This window comes from Hyposmocoma kahamanoa, unplaced genomic scaffold, assembly GCF_003589595.1.
Source record: "Hyposmocoma kahamanoa isolate Upper Pololo Valley unplaced genomic scaffold, ASM358959v1 95, whole genome shotgun sequence".
Classification (NCBI taxonomy): domain Eukaryota; kingdom Metazoa; phylum Arthropoda; class Insecta; order Lepidoptera; family Cosmopterigidae; genus Hyposmocoma; species Hyposmocoma kahamanoa.
In genome coordinates, this window is record NW_020654972.1 from 11,099,148 (window position 1) to 11,121,296 (window position 22,149).

The 22,149-nt window shown below is 35.3% G+C and overlaps 1 protein-coding gene across 2 annotated transcripts in view; it reads left to right on the forward strand.

The window, feature by feature from the left end:
- The first annotated feature begins 18,606 nt into the window (after positions 1-18,606).
- The window catches only part of LOC113238224 (extensin-like), a 55,698-nt gene continuing 52,155 nt past the window's right edge, over positions 18,607-22,149 (forward strand). For both annotated transcript variants that reach the window (XM_026475011.1, XM_026475012.1), the window contains exon 1: positions 18,607-18,666. In XM_026475011.1, coding sequence (XP_026330796.1) covers positions 18,655-18,666 — 12 coding nt within the window. In that variant the 5' untranslated portion in view covers positions 18,607-18,654. The remainder of the gene's footprint in view (positions 18,667-22,149) is intronic.

A 22,149-nucleotide genomic window follows, 5' to 3' on the forward strand; every position in this document is an offset into this window, starting at 1 on the left:
CGAGTTTTTATGTTCTCATACACCCTACCAAGTTGAAACAAAAGCAGATTTTTTTCTTGAACACTATCCGACAGCGACATGGTGCTGTCACTAAAATCTAAGAGAAAATGAAACGGCCCCATTCGCGCTGCTGTCCTGCCACGAACTACGCGTGGGTCGGGACTGCTGTGTGTCACGTGTATCAAATCCGGCCCCGGACCAGTTTGCGCGCTGCACCGCGTCTGTGTAACCTGACCTTAAGTCACGTAGAGTCGAATTTTGCTCAACATGTTTCGAGGCAGTGCACAGTATTTGATTATTGTTGAAAGTTTAAACAGACAGGACCTATCAGATCGATCTTTGTATTAATAATTGTAACAAACTAGTGGAGTAATTTCACAAAAAAATAATTAATCTCATGGTAGTAAAACATCATAATAATCTTAAATATTACAATTTATAAAGCGACATCTTTTATTAACTTTTGGTTGCTGTAAAGGTTACTTAGGAAAGGTAAAGGTTGAAAACAAAATCTTTCACAGATTTCTCACGAGTGGTACTACGGCAAAAAAGTCGTTAAAAATCAAAACAAAATTACTTTCGCTATTCCAAAAATTCAAATATACATACGCCTTTTTCACGCCCTTTTCCTATTAAGACAGGCAGAAACTGCAACCTTCCACTTACTACGATCCTAACAAAGATTAAAAAGATTTAGTTACCATGGTCTACTTACGACCGTTATATTTATCAGTTAAAAAATACAAAACATTAACTTATTAGCAAAAGTCACTCATTATATTAGCTATAAAGTCTAATAATGGCATCTCTTTGAAGATAAGCAAAATTATTACACTTCTGATTTTGCTTCGAATCTTCATTTTCGTTGGAAGAAGTAAAACGATTTTTACTGACGCCAAGCAATAAGATAAAGGTGATCGTGAATGAGAAAAGTCAAATCTAATTTAAAGCTCTAAGTGGCACTGTAACTGTTAAGGACAGACGTGTCGCTCAGCACCAGGCGCACGATTTATTCGTCCCGTCACTTGGTATAAAAAAGAGCAAAATCGTGTTACCCAACATCCTCAAATACAGCAAGCAACTGTACAGAATTTAGTCATTTAAAGGAGGTAGTGTTGTACGGTTACTATAAAAATTAAGTGTATCGATATCGAAAGTAAGAGTATAGTATACTAAAGCAAAGTAGTGCAACTCTATACAAAACTAGCAGTAATAATTTTCGCTTTCATTAAAACGCTCGGTGTACCATTCACTGTAAAATTCAGCATTTTCTGAACAAATATCTGCAACAAATCAAAGAAGGAATCATTTTGGATTTGGCCACTATTCTATTGGCGATATACATATATACACCTCTACACATAATATACCATATAGCATTGTAAACCGCAGAGGCACACGGACCGATGCGATGACGACGGCTTTACAAATGTAGAGAAGGGGAAGAAAATAGGAAACCCACTAGCCGTAACCTGCATGGCTCAGCACCGACAAGACCGAACCGTCTAGAAAGAAAAGAAAGAAAGACAATACACTTATTTATTTACCACAATTACAACACAAAAGACAAAAAAAGAGAAAACGGAACAAAACAGAACTAAAACAAAACACGATCAAAACATTCAACGTAAAACATAAATAAATAATTACGAAACAAAAACACAAACAACAAAAAAGAAAAATATATATACAAAAAATTGATAAAATTAAAACAGGAACACTATTCACACAAATAATAAAAAGAACACTAAATATTGAGATACTTTGTGTGGTGCCAGCCGCGGTAACAAAAGGGTCACAAACACAGTATTTGCTGGCAAACGCAATACGTTTCCAGTACTGATTTTCAGTTAAGAAATCTGCTGCTATACCGACGATACTGCTGTGCTTGTCACGACTGCATTACTCCAGCCTGAGGAGATAGTATAGTACATCAGACTTACAGCCAAACACATACTGAGAGTCGAGTGGCTGGAGACCCGCCACAGCGTAAATTTAAGTTAGTTTGTGGTAAGTGTGCCAACCGACTATCTATCGACTTTCATAAAGACGGAGTTTTAGCTGGAGAGTGTAATCTACCGGCGCCTATTGCATATTGTGCCACACGTCGCAGACAAGTGCAATTCATGTAAATTGGTCATCTAGTTTTTATAATATATGTATATTTTTAAATTATTTTTATATTTTATGACATGCATGTTAGTCCTTGACATGTATATTATATGGTTCATAGCTGCTTGATTTAAATAGATCACATCTATAGACAAATAACATCTATAGTTTGTTATGATTATTATTACAAAGATTATATTAAATGAAAATTCATAAAAAAATAATTGAACATCATAGTGGTCAAACATTGCGACATTCAATCACTTAAAAATTACAAGTAACATCAATTCTCTTAAAAATTTATTTCCGACAAATTTTCTTTTGAAATTCACAAGAAGAACAAAACATTTTTTTGATTCTGTAGATAAATAAACCGCAAAACATTTCAAAATCACTATTTTGCATAATCGATGAATCATCGACACTTTGACAACACTACCGCGACGGCATCGTACCATTTCATAATCCGTTACATATTGTAAAAATAATGTAACTGGACTAGACTGACCGGTATATTATAGATCTTTTGAAATGAATTACATACACATATTTCGTATGAGATCTGCTTTTATTTATTTATTCTTTTTATGTAAAATTTACGAAACCCTGGCCACTCCCCAGATGTCAAACGATAATATAATATAATGTATTGACCAAAGCCTATTAACAAAATAGCTAACTAAAACTAAACAAGATATAATAAAATAAGGCTATAGATTAATTCAAAAGTAATTGAACACAACTTAGAAAAAAATAAATCATCAATTAAGTTTAAGAAACAATTTCAAATAAGTATACTGGAATTATTAATGCATTATTTTTTATATAAATTATAAGTGCGATCTCACCTGATGGAAAGTGACGATGAGGTCGCCGATGGAGCATACACATCTAAATAATGCCTATTCTTGCTTTGAAAAGGCCCTAGTTATGACGTTCAAGGAACAAGTCTGCAGGCAGGGAATTCCACTCCATAGCCGTCCGCCGCTTATGTGTGGTGGTTACATAACAAACTAGTGGAGTAATTTCACAAAAATAATTGAATATCAATTCATTACAAAGAACAATGGCAAAATCATAGTTAAAAGAATTTGTTAGTGTCTTCAAATGTCTTAATTACAAGTTTGAATATAATAAATTCATTAGGTTTTTCATATTATAGTAGCGGGCTATCTAAGTCTGGAAATAAAATCATATTTAAAGGAAACTCTAATGACTAATTATTATGCAACCGGACTGATATCTACAACTGTCAGTTTCTTAACGTTAAGCGACATCTACCTGCTAAAAAAAGAATTTTAAAACTTACGTATGGATATGGTCCACGTTAATTTAGTTCGCGTAATGTCAAATTTCGACCGATCTCATAAGAGATTAGGTACTTAATTACAAAAATAATGTAGATAATTCATTCTCCAAAATACCACGCGAAAAAATGGTACAACTGACAGAAAAGTGCCCGAAAACAGGGATAGATGGCACATTTCACTAAAAAATAATTTGCGTCCGAGTTACCAGTGCAATAGTCTGTGGCTTGTTTTAATTAACTCGGTTTTTTGTTACGGCTTAACTTTATGCTTTTTGACCATACCAGTATACAAAAAAAATCCACTGAATTTCAATCACGTCACTAACCCGGTTCCGCTTCTATAACTCTAAATATATTTTATTCAATTATGTAACACATAACCTCCAAAACTTCAAACTGGAATATCTTTCATTCCAGACTTGTCAGAATAGTAAACCCAAAACAAAATTTGTTTAGAAATTTCAACTCTATATTTTCACATATTTTTCTTCAACAGGCGTTTGCAATTGTTCTTTAAGTATACTGTATTTTAAATATCTTCTTAAGTTAATTGATATTCAATTTTTTTTTTGTGAAATTACTCCACTAATTTGTTATAAAGAGCAAACACTACGAGAAATCACTTTGGAGAGCGTTACCCGGATGAAGTAATTCCTCTTAGTGTTAGATTATTGCATTAATCATTTTTAAACATAGTTGAGTGAAATTAACTATGACATACATTAAACTTTATTAAAGGTATGTGTGAACATTACTGCCTTCCGGTTTGAAAGGGTGAGGGTGCTAATGAAATTACAGACACATGGGACTTGTCAATTTACTTCTCAGGGTGACGGGCGCAGTGGCAGTGCCCTTCGAATCTTTGCGATTTAACGCTTTGAGTGGCACTACAACTGTTATGGACAGACCATTATTGCTTACATTCAGGTGCACGATAACACATATTTAGGAATACTACTAAAAAGCCCTAAATATTGCAGTGTTTTTTTTTAATGTTAATTTTTGATGTTCAAAATTAAATATTAATCAACTATCACTTTTTTTTCTTTCATTTGTTTTAATTTCCTACAGATATAGGTTTTCCCTTTCAGACTGTTGGTTCCACTAGTGGGTACGTCCTAGTGTGGGAATGTCCCCACTTAGTCATCTTGTACTTTTAAAAGAAAGTGCAAGCTTTGATTACTTTCGAGGCAAAGATCAGAAAGTAATTGGATGTAGTTTGTAATTATATTTTTACGTGCGGGTGCTGTTCATCTCTACCTAAACCCCAAATTTGAGTATTTTTTTGGGTGGAATATTTTATCTATCTCAGGTACTATAAGGACAATAGATTTATTATAACTTTAAGTGAGTATATATATATATATATATATTAATTATTTTGTGATATCTTTAGGAGCTACTCGAGACGCGTCAGACAAATACTATGATTAAAATGTAGCGAGTTTCAAAAAGGTAGGTTCTGAAAAACAGCTTAAGCTGAGACTCTATCCTTTTTATCTACACAGTATCTATAAGTGATGTTATTTACGACTAAATTGTTTTGTAAATGTAGATAAATAAAGTTTTTTATTATTATTATTTTCGTATTTATTTTAAACTCTCGCCTCTCCCAAGGCCTAAAAAATTAATTTTGAATTTTTAAATGGGAGAGGCGGTATTTCCCGGCAATGGCACAGTCGGCCAGGGTCAGGGACTCAGGTCCAAGAATCGGCGAACAATACGTGCCGTATCGAGCAGGACCGCCTTCTGCATTTGTGATGGAAGCGACACGCCACAGAAATCCAACCGCCTCAAGCTGTTAGAAAGGCTGACTGGAATTAACCCATTTGCGGACAAAACAATTGGGATTATTTCAGTGGAGGCCACATCCCACATGTCGGTGATCTCGTTATTATTATTATTATTATTATTATTATTATTAGATGGTGGAACTAACGATCTTCGAAAGGGAATTTCGTAAACAGTAATTAAAAAAAACATTTTACTATTAAATTTTTGAAGTGAAGCTTAGTAAGTATATGTTAAAAGATATTAACTTAATTGCTACTTATATCTAATTCCTATTAATTTAAATATAAACATTACTATTTTACATTCTCTTTTTTGTTCCGCTAAATATAGCCAGTGTTTGTATTTCAATGACAACAAACGTACCTATCCACGTTACCGTAGTTTCCCACAAACGAACGAAACTAAAAAAAACATTCGGGAATATTTATTAGTAAATTGCTTTTTAGCATTACGTGTATTTTAGATCTTCCTTAGATTCAATCTTAGATCTTAACACTTAAGGTAAATTATCGTAAATATTTAGCACCATTACAAAAATACTTTGGTACATGCATTTTTTACACACTTCATTACGACATCAGAAGGGCAGCTTATTTGAATTAGGACCTTATCTTTATCTGGAGCTGGGGTAAAATTTAAATGATAAGCGGTCATGTATCGCAGTCATATGTGTAACACACACGTGTGTCGAGAAGTGTAGGGTTGTCAGTCTGCTAAATGAATATATAGAAATTATAATAATATAAATACATTATAATGCTTGCCATCGTCGGCGAAAGGTGACGTAAAGGACTTGCCGATTGTTACCCAGGATACACCAGACATACAGGAAAAGAATGGCACGTCGTGCACCCTGTGTGCCAAAAAATCACACCAATTACCTATTCTCAAACTAGAGAGTTCCCTATACTGAGTACCAGGGTAACAGAATGCACTCCGGGGTACTACCCAGAATACACAGACCAGAATCAATTTAAAAAAGTTAATTTCCCAAATAGGATTTCCTGGAATCGAACCCGAGACCTCCTTATCCAGCGTCAGCTTTAGTAGCGGTAGAGCTCCATGTGAACGAGTTTGTCCAGGGAAGTACTGCCACCTTACCTATTTCTGCCGCCAAGCAGTAATATCAGCATTACTATGTTCCGGATTTGAAGGGTGCTGGTGAAATTACAGGCACATGGGACTTGTCATATATCTCTATTACCTGCCTTCGTGACAGAACGGTTACCATGCCGGACTGCCATACAGAGGTCTCAGGTTCAATTCCCGGGTCGGGAGAAATATTCGTATGGCCTACGTTTATTTCTCTCATGAGTTTGGGTGTAATTTGTAGTTGTCTATGTGTCGTGCCATGGACACCCATGGCACCCGCGACACAAGGTTTCCCGAGTGCGGGGCTATGTTGAGTGTGTGCGTTATTATCTCAGGGTGAAGGGCGCAGTGGCAGTGCCGCTCAGATTTTTGCGATTTAAAGCTCTCAGTGGCACAGCAACTGTTATGAACAGGCGTGTAGCTTACCATCAGGCGCACGACTTGTTCGTTCCGTCACTAGATAGTATAAAAAAGTCTACAATGAAAATCTGACTGTGACTGAAGTATTCGCTGTAAAATTTGAAAGATACTCGCGATACAACGCGTAACGAAAATTGCTTATTTGCATTCATTGTTTTTAAGTCTACGTACAATCACTTGTTTTTTTTTCGAAAAAATTGTGTCATTTTAAACATGTAGCAACCGCGAAACCCCAAGAGTCACTAACTTAATTATTTTCTTTTATTATTAAAATAATAGCAAGACATTTCCCAACGCGTTTTTTAAAAATTCTACACCTATACCGGATAATGTCAACAAGCAGTTTTCAAGCTTTTTCACTCGTTATATTAGCTATTCTGATAAAATTTATAAAATCGGTTTATCACTCGAATTTGATTGCTAAATGTGGATATATAACAGCTTTATTCCGGCGGCATACTACGGGGGTTGAGCCACCATTCGGTGGCTGTCGATGACTTACTGTATCTGTCTTCACCACGTCTCGTAGTATGTCCTGGCTAGGTCCATTTTAAATTCGCTATCCGATCTCCTACGTCCTGGACTGTAGTTCGTCTTCGGATTTCGAAATTTGGAACTCGATTTGTAGTATGACTCGCTTCATGGCTCTTTCTGCAACTATCACTTTATACACAGGCTTCTGTGTGAGTGTCCACGTTTTGGTACCTTAAGTCACTATGACTTAAGGTGGCAAAACGTGAACGTGGACAGGGCAAATGTGGTTGAAAAGCAGGTCTTCAATAAGGAATATCAGCCTATTTCGAGATGTCATCCAGCTTACCGAATCCAATATGAATGTGTTTTGTGATCTCCTTTTAACGTTAGAATGAATAGGCATTTTTTAAATATCGCCGATGACATCGTCGCCCTAATACAAAAGCGTGTGTCGAATGTATAAAACAAATATTGAAAAACATATTTCCGATAAATTTCATAGAAGTTTATTAATGCGTAAAGAATGAAATGCATTATTGTTTTCTTAACTCCTATTTTAATTGCTCTATTGCATATTTTACAAATAAATGAAATATGTAAATAAAAAACGATATAAACCAACTAGATAATTGTTTAATTTCATTAGGTGAATGTCTTGAAACGATTGGCATTTTTTATAGGTGGCATGACTATCATAAAATTCTGATTGAAGTATTCTTTTGTTTTGGTAGTTACAGATATTTCTATATTTATCAGTAGAATGAGCCCGCGACCTTTTGAGTATAGTTACGGATCTAGTGACCTGATCTGGCAGAAGTGCGAGTCATGAGGTCATAAATAATGCAAGTGTATTTGATCGTAAGTGTTCGCAGACTGCAGACTCTAAGAAGCCACTGTTGAATCTAACTTGAGATCGAGAAGAATAGACAACTAACAAATTATATTATAATTAGAAGAGCTTCATGTATTAGCTATAGAACTCTTTATTAGTAGAGCTCCTTGTGAAAAAGATCGTCCAGGGAAATATTCTGTAATGTCAGCATTACTGCGTTCCGGTGCAGATGAAACTACAGGCATATGGGACTTATCTACTTTACATCTCAATACGCAGTGGCAGTGCCCATCAGATCCTAGCGATACACAGGAGGGTTGCATACCGCTGACGCAAGAATCGTTAGTCCCTTCACTTGATATCATAAAACACATGAAAATGACCTGGCCTACATAGATATGCTTGTAGATGCATTAGTGTGAGGTCCTGTGAAAATGACATTTATTTAAATAACATCTTTATTAAAAGGACGTTACAGTAAATTTTTTTTATGCAATATTTATCGATCTGGCATATATATAGTAATATTGAAAAACACAAATTATATAATAACATCGTTGCACTCAATAATAGTTATAGTGACAGCCCTACGCTTTGCAGTAGGTGTGGCTCAGGGCAAGAAAGTACGGCCGTGCAAGTCAATTAAAGCACCGCCGGCGCGCAGCCGCGTGCGCGTGCACACTGGGTACCGTGTGTGGCAACTCGGCATGTGTGACCCCTGTACGGGTGGTACAAGTATTCGCTTATGACCATTCCAATCTAAACTCAAATTTATTTATAGCAAGAGTTCTTAATTCTTAATATATTTAGCCAGTATTTAACAAAACACTATATATAATACTGACTGACGACATGTAGACTGCCGCAGGGGAGAATCCTGGGCCCCAATTTGTTCCAGATATATGCTACTCTGAAAAAAGTATGAATTAAACCAGTTTATCCCCAGTATTTGTGTATTTTCATCGAATACTAAAAACCTACATAATCACCAAAAATTACAAGTTTCGGATGACTCAGTTTAATGTTTGACGGAAGTAGATGCCAGCAGCCAGGTCACCGGGGGTTTCAATAAGACGAACTGAAGCTGCTTAGCGAGGCCTTTTGATATTGTCGGCCACAAGCACACAGGATATATAATATCGTTTTCTTGCACTTTTAATAACAATTTTTTGCCACGTAATTGTGGGACATACGCTTCACGAAATACAAACCAAGCCACAATACTAAAAGCGACTACATTTCTAAAGAATTTATCCTATAGTTCAGTAAACGACCAGCCATTTACTCTGGTAAATTGTTTCAATGTGACCTTCTCTAACTCCAATTTCCATTTGAGCACTTTGTAATGATACAGTCTGTGTAGTCAATAGCGTTCTTTTATTTTATTTTACATCATACATTAACATCGCACTTTGTCAAGTATTTGGCTCTTGATCAATTTTACTAACTCTCTTAGCTCAAAAGTTTAACTTCTTGTTTAAGCTATTTACACGGTTCATCGAACATTTATATGGGGAGTTATCTCTTTGGGCACTTTCCAAAGAAGCCGTATTTGCTAAAGTTTGATCAATTTTATGACGCTTATCGCCTTATGGGCCGTGATGATATGTTGAGAAATGTTGGCACAAGAATCTAATCAAGTGATAAACTAAACGAAATACTTCGTCATATGAGCATCATCGTAACGATTAGATGGTAAAAAAAATGATTTTAACAAAATTGATGTTTTTATATAAACAACCACTAAATTGGGTACATAGATAGATAGATAAAACGTTTATTGTCTTGCATCACACACACAACAACATAATACAGTAAATTGACTAAAAAAAACACAAAAACCAAAATTAAAATAAAAAAAAACAGCAAAGGACTAAATTTATAAAAGACAAAACATTATACTAACCTACTGATCAACAGTTTGTGAGTGCAGCAGCAAACCAAATAGGTCTGGCCTCAGTGCAAAATTTGCCCAAAACCAAAGCAGCAAAGCAAACAACATTGTGAAGTTAATGTAATGTTCCAAATCTCAAACTTGGGAAGACGTTCCGGTTTTTAATGGCAAGGGTGCTGGTGAAGCTACAAGCCTATGGAAAGTCGTCAATTTATGTTATTTAATCGTCAATATAATAAATTCCATTTTATGTTTCAGAGTGACGGGTGCAGTGGCGTTACGCGACAGGTCTTTATGTTTTAAAACTCTGAGTAGTGCTGCAACTAATCATCAAGCGCACGACTTGTTCGTCCCGTCAATTGATATAATAAAAACATAAATTTTTTCTCGAAAAGCAGGGAAATTAAATTAAAAAAGTATGTCTCAGGGTGACGGGCGCAGTGGCAGTGACCCTCAGATCATTGCAATTTAAAGTAAATGCCACTGCAACTGTTATGGACAGGCGTGTAGCATCAGGTACACGACTGGTTCGTGCCGTCACTTAATTTAAAAAAAATTATTTTATAACTATGACCGTTATGAGTGTCGACCAAACCACAAACCATACTATGACTGGAATGACCTGTTTAACGCCACCAATAATGAAATAGGTACGGTTAGAGAGTTGTACTGTAACCGCGCTGCTGGTGCTGGTGGCGTTCGGTAGCCTGTAAAATAGCCTGGATAGCATTAATATAGCCTGGTCCAAGAGTAGTAATAGCCTCCGCAGCCCCGCTGCCTCCATACGTCTTACTTAGCAAGTTTTAGCAGTTGAAAAGTCGAAAGTCCGGTTTATAGGAATTTATTCAGTACAACAACAATATTAATATCTTAAAATGTAAACGGTTCAAAAATAAGAAAGTAGATGTTTCGCTACCGCGATCGCGCAGGGAGTCACGGTGGTACGAAGCAAAATGAGAAAGCGAAGGAAGATGGAGCAATTCAAATTTAAAACTTAAATACAAGCAAAAGAAAAAATGATACGATACAAAAAGGTGAGACGACGGTGTAAGGAGGTCACACCGTCACAGTACAATCCATACTCATAAAAACTCTGTGACTCGCTAAGAAGAAGAGTAGATTGCGTTCTCCACTATAACGTACCTTTCGCGCAAGCCTTGGGGGTTTGATTCTCGACCAGTACATATATTTTTATTATTGATGAAAAAATGTTAAAGATTTATAAACGTTTATGACCCGTCGTTCGAAAATACGTTCTTTTTTGAAACTCATTACACTTGTGTACAGAAAAATGTTCTGTGTACAGAACTTTAATACCCTCGAGTATATAACCAGAAATAGAGACGAAATGTCATTCAATTTGTTTGCAAACTATTCTGCGAAATCATTACTGTGACAACTGCACTCCGATTGACCAGCCCGAATTCGAAACAATTGACGAGTGTCGACAATCGTTTCACTTTAAATCAACCAGTTTAACTTGAGCATTGCTATAATGGACGGAAATTGCAAAATTACTTATTTAATATTTAATTACCGATGAAATGTGATTATGTTTGTTTTGTGATTAGGGTTTTGCTGTTTTTCCCACACCACTGAACGGAACAGCCCCCCATAGTTAGAAATATTATCTTTATTACAACCAATACAGAATATTTTTGGAATATACCGAGACGTACACACAGGTCAGCTGTTGGCGCTGTATTATTTCAGTTTTCTAATTTGTGATTTCAGCGCAAACGAGAGTTGATATTTAAAAGTGATTTAAAGCCCATTTACCTGATGATGAGTTGCCAAGGATGGATGGCCCTTATTTCGTCTATATTTCTGGTTATGTACTCGATGTATTAACTAATGAAATTATAATTGGCAGATTAAAGTAGTAAGTAGAAAAAATAAAATAAACAATATTTTATTTAAAATTGTCCAGTACAATTCTTCGCAAGCATCAGACAGATTTTGTTGATACCATTCGCTACATAACGAGTGATATAAAAATCTCCTCCCGTGGATGCGCGTGCGCTTGCAATTTGCGCGACTTGCCCTTTTACGTTGCACCAAATAAGGAATCACAAATTCGCAACAGTTTAAAGTGTCAATGAACTCTATTATTTAAGAAAATATCGTATAAACTTGTTAATGTAGTTGTAAGTATTGGAATATAATTTGTTAAAGTAATTCTCACAAACGGAATTTACAGGGTCCTCGATACGGTTCCTGGAAGAGTCAACCCATTAAATGTTTTGAAAACTCTGACCCGCTTCGCATGGCGCTTGTGCACCGAATCCGAAAAAATACGAATACCGCTTGTACACCTAGAGATAAAATGACACTTCGGTCACCTGTAACATTTCTCGGATTCGGAAATAGGGGTCTACACTCCAACTACGTCCGACATCCGTCCGAAACAATTACTGTGAAAAAAGTAATATTCGACAAAATTAAAAAAGAAGTATCAAGTACGAAGCTTCATTCGCATCACGCGTCTTTTCGTTTGGTCAAGTATTGCTTATTTGGCAGTAATTGTTTCGGACGGATGTCGGACGGAAATCGAGAGTAGACCTCCTGATACGAAGCGGACGTATAACGCAGACTACTTTTCAAAGGACTGGCCAGATGATACCCCAGACCGGAATCAATGGGACAAGAGAAGGGAGTCATTTACTCAGCAGTGGGCCAAAGAGGCTCATAAAAATAGTGTTTGTGAGTTCCACAAACGGGCACGGATCGCTTCTAAGGACAGGGTCTTTAGAGGTGATCCGTGCTGCTCTAAAGACCCTGTCTTTGGAGGTGAGCAGGAAAACTGTAGTCTCTTTTTTTTACAAGTTTTGGAAATGTGTGGCCGAGGTAGCTTATCGTTTTGACTTACCGACTCTCAGGTAGAGGGTAATAGGTTCGAATCCGGACACCTCAGAGTTTTCGGAATTTATTTTGAAATTTACCATGAGCTTTTCGGTGAAGCAAAACATCCTGTTGGAACCTATATAGGTTACCTATAAAGACTATAACGTTTAGAATAAAGTTTTTGTTTCACTATAGTTTTAAACCTCGCAACCTCGTGGTAAATTTTGAATATCACACGATATCTTATTACAGAAGCGTATACATTGCCCCTTATACGAATTTGTGTATTTGTGAAGACGCTTGTGAAGAACAGTTATTTTATTGACCGACTTCATAAGAAGGAGGAGGTACTCAATTTGACTGTATGTTTTTTTTTCTTGTATTTTGGTAAGTTGCGCTTGTACGCGGTAATTGGTGAACCGATTTTGATGATTCTTTTTTGTTGGAAATAGGGTACCGCAGTAGCAGTCCTACTCAAATTTGAAGAAAATATACTACCTCTAAGGGTAGCAAAATAGGGGATGAATAACCTTTGAGGTCATGCATGTATGTTTTTTTAGTACTCCGTACACAGATTTTATTTATTCCTCGTTTAATATGATTTGTTTACGATACAATAATTATATCTGTCACTATTTTTCATAAAAAGAAATTGCTATTCTTCGTCATAAATTAAAAAAAGACACTCAAATACACTCTGGGGCCCTGTTGCTACTAAATAGGTCAGCGGGGTGGATTATAATCCAAATCTTTAGAGAAGACACGCACTATCATTATAATAAATAATAACTTAATACAGTTAACAAACAACGTGTTGAATTATTTAACACCGTCCTTTAACTTCACAGACATTCCCTGTAATTAACATTGTATTGTTGTAAATCTCTCAAAACAGAGATTGATATTGTCTGCCATTGCATTGTCTTGCCTTTCAATGAGCAAATAATTAATCCGTTAATTGCGAATAATGTGTTTCAGTTCATAAATTTTAAAGTAGATAAATTAATTAGATACAAAAATTATGTTTTAAATTTCCGTGACTAATTATTCCACTTCCATTCCACTAGCTAGTACACAAGGCTAGTACGCAGTGAAGAGTCTACGTAACGTCAAATGCCTTTAGTTGATTCCGCGCAACAGTGAAAGTGTTGAATCTATCACTTTTGAAAAAATACCATACGGTGTGAAAACACGGTTCCTAAATATTTTCGCTATAGAAAAAAAACACAAACTTATTTCGAAATTTTACAAGAAAACCGCTGTATTCAATAAGTACTTTACATACACATTTTTTTATATAAACTGAACTAAATAGAAAACGTATGCTATATGATACACATTTTTCAAAATGGCCTTAATTTCATTTGTAAAACATTAAGTCTGAAATAAAGCCAGTGCGTGTCCCTGTCGCTCGATACAAGCAAAATGAACCGGACTCCATTTTTTATAAAAAATATCGATCTCATTGGTTTATTTATCAGCTTTCGCTGTGTTCGTTACTGCGGTCTCCTCAACGAAAACTGTATCTGAATCTATAAAACTGAAAAAAAACCGATCACGTAAGGCAAAACACAAGGTAGCTGCTGTACTCTGGAGTTCCTCTCATCTGTCTGTCAATGTCCATCATCAAATCAGGTCTAGGTCACCATAACTGTTTATTTTCATTGGAATTTACATCCGTGTGTCAAGTTTTTCTGAAATCCGTTGACAAAAAATGGGCGAAATACTGGATACATTCCCTAAGACCATTTGTACACTACATCCGATTCATATCATTCACGACATCCATCCGAAACAATTACTGTGAAATAAGTCATACTCGACCAAATTAAAAAACGTATGATGCGAATGAAGTTTCTTAATTGCCATTATCTTTTCTTTCTTGACTATGTTTTTTTATGAGCCCTCTTGTCCCATTGATTCTGGTCTGGGGTATCATCTGGCCAGTCCTTTAAAAAGTAGTCTGCGCATTACGTTCGCGTCGTGTCAGGGGCTACTCTCGATCTTCGTCCGATATCCGTCCGAAATAATTACTGTGAAATAAGTAATATTCGACAAAATTAAAAGACAAGTATCCAGTATGAGCTTCATTCGCATCTTTTCATTTGGTCAAGTATTGCTTATTTGGCAGTAATTGTTTCGGACGGATGTCGGACGGAGATCGAGAGTAGATCCCCAGTTCCGAATCCGAGAAATGACGGTCCGAAATGTCATAGGTGTCCGAAGTGTCATTTTATCTCTAGGTGTGCAAGCGGTATTCGTGTCTTCTCGGATTTAATGCACAAGGGACATCCGAAGTGAGTCAGAGTTTTCTAGATTTGTATTGTCTCGGATTCACGTTGTCACGGACAGGTGGAATATTTATTACATATTTAAATAAGACTGCTGAGGTACACCTTTTCTAATAAAAGAAAAATCGAAATCGATTCTGAAATGTCGAATTAATTGCGCAACATACACATGAAAAAAAATAGACTAACTGAGAACCTACTCCTTTTTTTCAGTAGGTTAAAAATGAGAGCTTTTGTACTGCCTTAAAATAAATCAGCTACTTCTTAACCTAGATTAAATATAAGCGGGCCGCCTGAACAGAAAAGAGTCAGAACTGACCGTTTTGAAACTGATATGGTGTAATTGGTGCTTTAGGTTCTTCTGATCTGCATCTTCAGATGTCAGATGGACCTACTTTTACCAAGTTGATTTCTGAGACATCTTATATGATATATTAAGATTAAATTTTCTTATACGGGTACCCCAGGAGTTTTACGAAAATCAATTTATGTTCAAAATAATAACTTTTTCGTCATAAAAGTTTTTTATGTAACGAACAAGTCGTGAGCCTGTTGGTAAGCGACACACCTGTCCATAACAGTAACAGTGCCAATCAGAGTTTTAACTCGCAAAGATTTGAGGGGTACTGCCACTGCGCCCATCTTCCTGAGACATAAGTTACCAAATCCCATATGCCAGTAATTCCACCAGCACCCTTCGAAACCGGAACGCAGTAATGCTCACATTACTGCTTGGCCGCAGATTGGTAAGGTGCCAGTACTTCCCTGGACGAATTCTTTCACAAGAAGCTCTACTGCTACAAAGTTAGAAACTTTATGAGTCGATCCTACCTTAGCTCGAATTTAATTTTTTCTCGTACCGAATCGCGTCGATTGCGCGAGTCGAGTGACAGGGACACCGGCCTTTACCAAACCCAATTAAAGCCATTTGAAATACGTGTTCTATTTAGTTGAGATGATATTAAAAAAATTATTGGTATATGGTAGGTAAAGCACTTATTGAATATAGCGGTTTTCTTGTGAAAATTTCGAGGTAAGTTTGTGTTTTTTTTTTCTATCGTGATAATTTTTAGAAATCTGGTTTTCACCCTATATAGTAATATATTCTCAATTGTACTATATATTTTTTTCAAAGTTATTGAGTTATCAACTCTTCATAAGAGAGTCATATAGACATTCCATTCTGAATCTTACACTGCCAAGATATTACATATTTCAAAATAGAATAATAAAATATACCACGGCAATTTCACACTTACGTTCCTTGACATTAATATGAGAAACAAAGTACATACTGGCTGTCTAGTTGTTGACAATAGTCTTCACAAAGTCGCAAGTTCATTTAAGGGGTAATGTAAACATACTATGTAATCGCTTTTATAATAAAATTCCTGTTGGTTGGAATTCAAAAGTTGCCATTTACGAGTTTTAAAACTATCGTATAATAGAAAATGTTGTGCAAAAGGTAATTTATAACACAACTTCGTCGAACTTGGATGACAAATAACCATAAAAGTGATCCGGTAAGCTCTTCCAGTTTGCTTCCTCCTATGATACTTTTTAAATAAATATTGTAAATAATGTAATTTGCCCACAAAGATCCAATTCTGAAGTTTCTAAACTGTTTTTCTTAGGGCAATCTGCTTCATGATTGAGTTGTAGTATTTCAAATTCATATTCAAAACTAATCTTTATTTCATAGGTAAACATTATTACAATTGAATTTTTTTTTACTTAAGGCGTGAAATTTCAAGACGATCTTACATTTTAAGTAGTGAAGCCGCTCCTCGCGCGACATCGACAACCTGCGCTGAAAATTAATATGAATTAAATAAGAACAGGTGGAGAAAATTTAACAAAGATTCGCGACAAAGTGCGCGACGCGTCGTTAAACCGCTGGGCAATTTTCAAATTTTGGAATCATCGAGTATGCGAGTATAACCAGAAATAGAGACGAAATGTCATTTAATTTGTTTGAAAACTATTCTGCCATATCATTACGATTACAACTACGCTCCAGCTCGCAGCGGTGTCATCAAATTGTTTTACTTCAAAACGACCAGTTTAACTTGAGCTATGCTATAATGGACGAAAATTGAAAAATACATATTTAATATTTAATTACAGATGAAATGTGATTCCGTTTGTGTTGTAATTAGATGTTTTACTGTTTTTCTCACATCACCGAATGGAACAGCGCCCCATTGTTAGAGATATTATCTTTAATAGAATAAATACAGAATATTTTTTTAAATATACGGAGACGTACACACAGGGCAGTTGTTGGCGTGTCTATATTTCAGTGCAAACGAGAGTTGATATTTATAAGTAATGTAATGTATGTATAAAAAACATGGCCTTGTTACTAAATAAGTAACCAAAAGGTGCATTTAGATATTATTATATAGACATATATTTTTAGCAGCAGTGGAGCTCCTTAGCCTTAGCCCTTACTTATTTCCGCCGCCAAGAAATATTGTTCACATTACTGTGTTCCGGTCTTGAAGGGCAAGTGCTGGAGGAACTACAGGCACATGAGACTTGTCAACTTATGTCACAGGTGCAGTGGCAGTGTTCTAGCTCTGAATGGCACTCTAACTGTTATGGACAGGCGTGTCGCTTACCATCAGGCGCAGGACATGTTCACTCCGCCACTTGATATTATATATAAAAAAATAGGTAAGGCTGCAGATGCACACTTCCTGTACTAGAAAAAAAATCTATTTAATAAGGGTCACTCATCCCCGCAGTTTGCGCCTTTCGAGCTTTAATAAGTTACTTCCAGAATAATTAATGAACAATGATTTGTGAAGTCGTTTTACGATATAAACACATTTTGTTCATTTTTTTTAATTAGGTCAGTTTCATTCTAAAGATACGATATACAAAACTTTCGTTACATTTGTGCTCTCGGCTACTAAAGTTATATTTAAAACCATTTTAAAATTCGAATCGAGTTGCTTTAACAAAATGTTAAAGCACCTTGCAAACTACAACCTAAAATGGCGGTTGTTTTGCAAATGCGCTTCAAAAAAACAGTTTTTTCTTGCTAGTGCCTTTGCAACAAATATTGGGTTCACTAGATTTAGATAAAATTGACTTCATTTGACTGATTGAAAGTCACTGAAAAATGGAATTTGTTTTTTTTTTGAGATATTAACAGCTGAGGTTTTCCCTTTTATTTGAAAAATGTCAATTGCGCTTACTTTGTTTAACCATAAAACAGAAACTAAATGAGATATAAAAAAACCGCTTATAGGGGGTTGTAGATCTCGTTTTGCTAATTCCAGATATGGAAATAACTCAAATGCGCTTAAAACACCGATTACGTCATTAATACAAAAGGGGGCAGTTGAATTAAATTTGATCAAGAGAAAAAATAAAATAATTATAATACTACACATTCAGCATGGCTGTATGTAAAGTTAGGCAATTAATCACTATACTGGAAATAGAGTGGCTAGCGCAAATCTGAAATCTGAACAATTCCGTGAGCCTCCCCCGAAGAGCATAAAAGCGCGCACGCACTCAAACTCCCGCATTTCATTCTGCGCGCGTGACTTGCGCAGTGCCAAGTAACCGTCAGTGCAACATGAAGTTAGCGGTGCGTGATTTTGTGTTTGTTTTTTAACTTTCACGTTATATGTACGCAAGGGGTGAAAAAGTGATTACGTTACTATAAGATGCATATTAGTATGTCATAGTTTTGCCATTTACTCTTAGTTACAATTTGCGGTAAAGAAAAACATGGTGAAGAAAAAAATGGTACCTACGGGAAATGTGCTATTATTTACATTTTTTCAATATTTGCTCGGGTTAAACGAAGTCCGGGCCGTGTTTGGTTTTCCTTGGATTTGATTAACTTATGACACTCTTAATAATAAAGTGACTAAATCGAAAAGTAACATATCTGTTAAAATAATAAAATTGGTCTGATTTTTTTTTCTGTGTGCAGGTTACTCTATTTCGACATTTTTGTGAACAGTGAAAAGGGAGTACGTCAGTAGCAGTCCCATTAAAATTTGAAGAGAATATTCCACCTCTAAATAAGGGGATGAATCTAGTTTATTCCATTTCACCAATTTTCCGTTAATCAATAATACTTAGCAAATAGATGTAATTACACAATCTTTTGAGGTCCTTTTTTTTATAAAAATGTTTTTTCACGTCAAATATAATTTGTCATATATTCCGCACACGTTTTTTTATCTGTTGCCAGTTTCTTAAAAATTCCTTTTTGACAGTTTATAATTGAATGTGTGATATGAAAAGTTGTGTTCTAGAGCTGATTCAAAATCCTATAAACTTTGTACGCAATCAAAATAATTACTTCTTTTTATTAACTAAGAATTAAATATTAATTAAAAGAGAGGTGTCTAGCTGGACATCATCGAGTTTCAAGTGTAATAAATCAAAAACCGTTATACATTTATTTAATCGACATTAGATATAGTGCCGTGTTGTGTAATCAGTGAAAGTAACGTTATCGACTTTTGTTGTTTTTTGGTGCAAAAAAAATCAAGATGAACCGTTCCGATAAGTGATTCCGTTATGACATCGAAACATGAAAGAGTTTTTGGTATCAATATTAATCTATCTCTACACACGTAACAAAAAGGTGGCGTAATACTTTAGTACTTAAAAGTGTTCTGTCAACGTTAAGCACTTAAGATGTTAATTTGTCTTTATGTGAATTATGGTAAGAACGGTCTTAAATCTAATTAGGAAAGCTTAGCGTGCTGATGACTGTACCTGGTAAGTTGAGACATAAGTAAAAAATCGTGAACAAAACATGTAATAATAAGCCAAGTGATGTTTAAGGTGATACAGTAGCTTCAGTTACTCTAAGCCTATTAAAACTAAAATTATTACAGCAACTACATTCGTATTTAAATAAATCTCTATTCCATTGGTAATTATCAATAATCATAACATTTGTATAAAAAAAGGCCTCAAAAAATTCTTGAATTACATCTATTTGCCAAGTTCTATTGGAATTGATTAACGGAAAGTGGGTGAAATCCAATAAACTAGATTCATCCCCTAACGTGCCACCCTTAGAGGTGGAATGTTTTCTTCAAATTGAAATTGAGAGTTGACAGGCGCTCCCTTAAAAAATAATTATTGAAATGGGTTCACAAATGTCAAGCAACTATATATAATAAGTGATGTAATAGTGACGGGACGAACAAGTCCTGCGCCTGGTGGTAAGCGACACGCCTGTCCATAACAGTTGCAGTGCCACTCACAACTTTAAATGGCAAAGATCTGAGGGGCACTACCACCCTGCGCCCGCCACCTTGAGATATAAGTTGACAAGTGCGTGTAATTAAAAAAACAGTCGAATTGAGATCCTCCCTTTTCAAGTCGGTTAAAAATGACTCATACATAAGATAGATTCTATACTTCAAATAAATCTTTTTTATTAGATGGATACACTAAGTGCGTCCATATAATGTGCGACCACGTATAGATGTTAAAAATAACTTTTGTGTCAAATTACTTTAAACATGTCGATTTTTTTTTAAGTAAGTATTCTTTTTATAAGGACTATCTTCTATCAAACTGGAAACCAAAAAAATGTGACACAGAGTTAATAGTTGAAATTGAATTTGTGAGATTATTAATATCGGAAAAGCCCTTTCCATTCCAAACACTTCCCGAATCAGCGAATAAGAGACGCGGATAACAAAACAATTTGTTTAATTTACAACTGCCGAACAGCCAATTATATTTGTCACAAAATAATAGTGAAAATGTTTGAAAATATCGTTTTTCCGCTTATAATCAATTTATATCTCTGGGCCAGCACGGCCTTGCTTAGTAACATGGTTTTTTGTTTCCAAAGGATAACTTTGAAAAATATATTGGTTCATTAAGCAAGTAATCAACGAGACAACAATCGAATTGGACTAAAGCGGCCGTTTACAAACATAAAGAAACAAAAAATGTACCTGTTAAAAAAAAATCTTGAAAATACGCCTTGGCAAAATTTAAAAAAATACTCATTAACAGACAAGATACTAGTAGAGTAGTTTCACTGGTTAAATATAAAACTTATTACATAATTGTAACAATTAATTGAAACTGCTAATTAACATGAGCTTCTCTTTCCTTTACGTAGGCTAGGCCTAGTAAACTAAAAGACCTACACAAACATTTTGTAACGCTATTTTTGTCGTTCAACATTTACAAGACATTTTTTAATTAATATATTATTATAATATTTCTACAATAGTAAAAAAAGTTTTACAATTTGCAACAATCTTTCCTAAAGAACATATTGGCGGCAAGTTAGTACGGGTCTCTAAAAATCAACCTTCACTTTGTAGTTATAAGATTTGAATTTAAGTGAATATTCGATCATAACTCCATCATTATCTGGTTACCGGCGAGCCATTTCTACCAATATACATACATATGATAGCGGACTTCTATTTACTTTTATGTATGAAAAGAAAGTTAAACAATTACCGGCTTAACTCGGGCTGTGATTGGTTAATAAGATCCATCGGGAAGCTCCGTATTATCAAGGACAGGTTACTTACTACACGTTTATTAATGAAAATATTTTGAGTAAAGTTTTTAAGAAGTGGGGTATGCGCTCTGTCTCGTACAGTGTTTTGATAATACGTGGAAAATTTTAAGGCAAGCCGGTGGGAATCAAGTTATATGGACGCCTAGCCACTGGTACCCAGCAGTGAGATTATACTCATGAAGATCAAACTTACCCATTGACAAAAAGCAAATTTAAATAAAGAAATTACTTATGCAATAAAATATTATGTGCAGTTGACATCAAGCTATACACTTTCGTTCTAATATCGCCTCTAGAGTAACGTAACAAGATCCGTCAATGTGTAGCTTCATTTATGCTGCCGTCCGTACAACGGTTTTCAAAAGAGAATTTTAACACGCAACTCGATAATGTCATATGTTGTTCATAACAAAGAAATCGCCATTCTCGCATAAACGTCACTCTACATTTATATAAATGTAATTTATGTTAAAAAGAATAGTAATCTTTTTCTTCAAAAATTGTGATATGTTTATCACAATTTTTTAAAACATTAATACGAGGAATAAA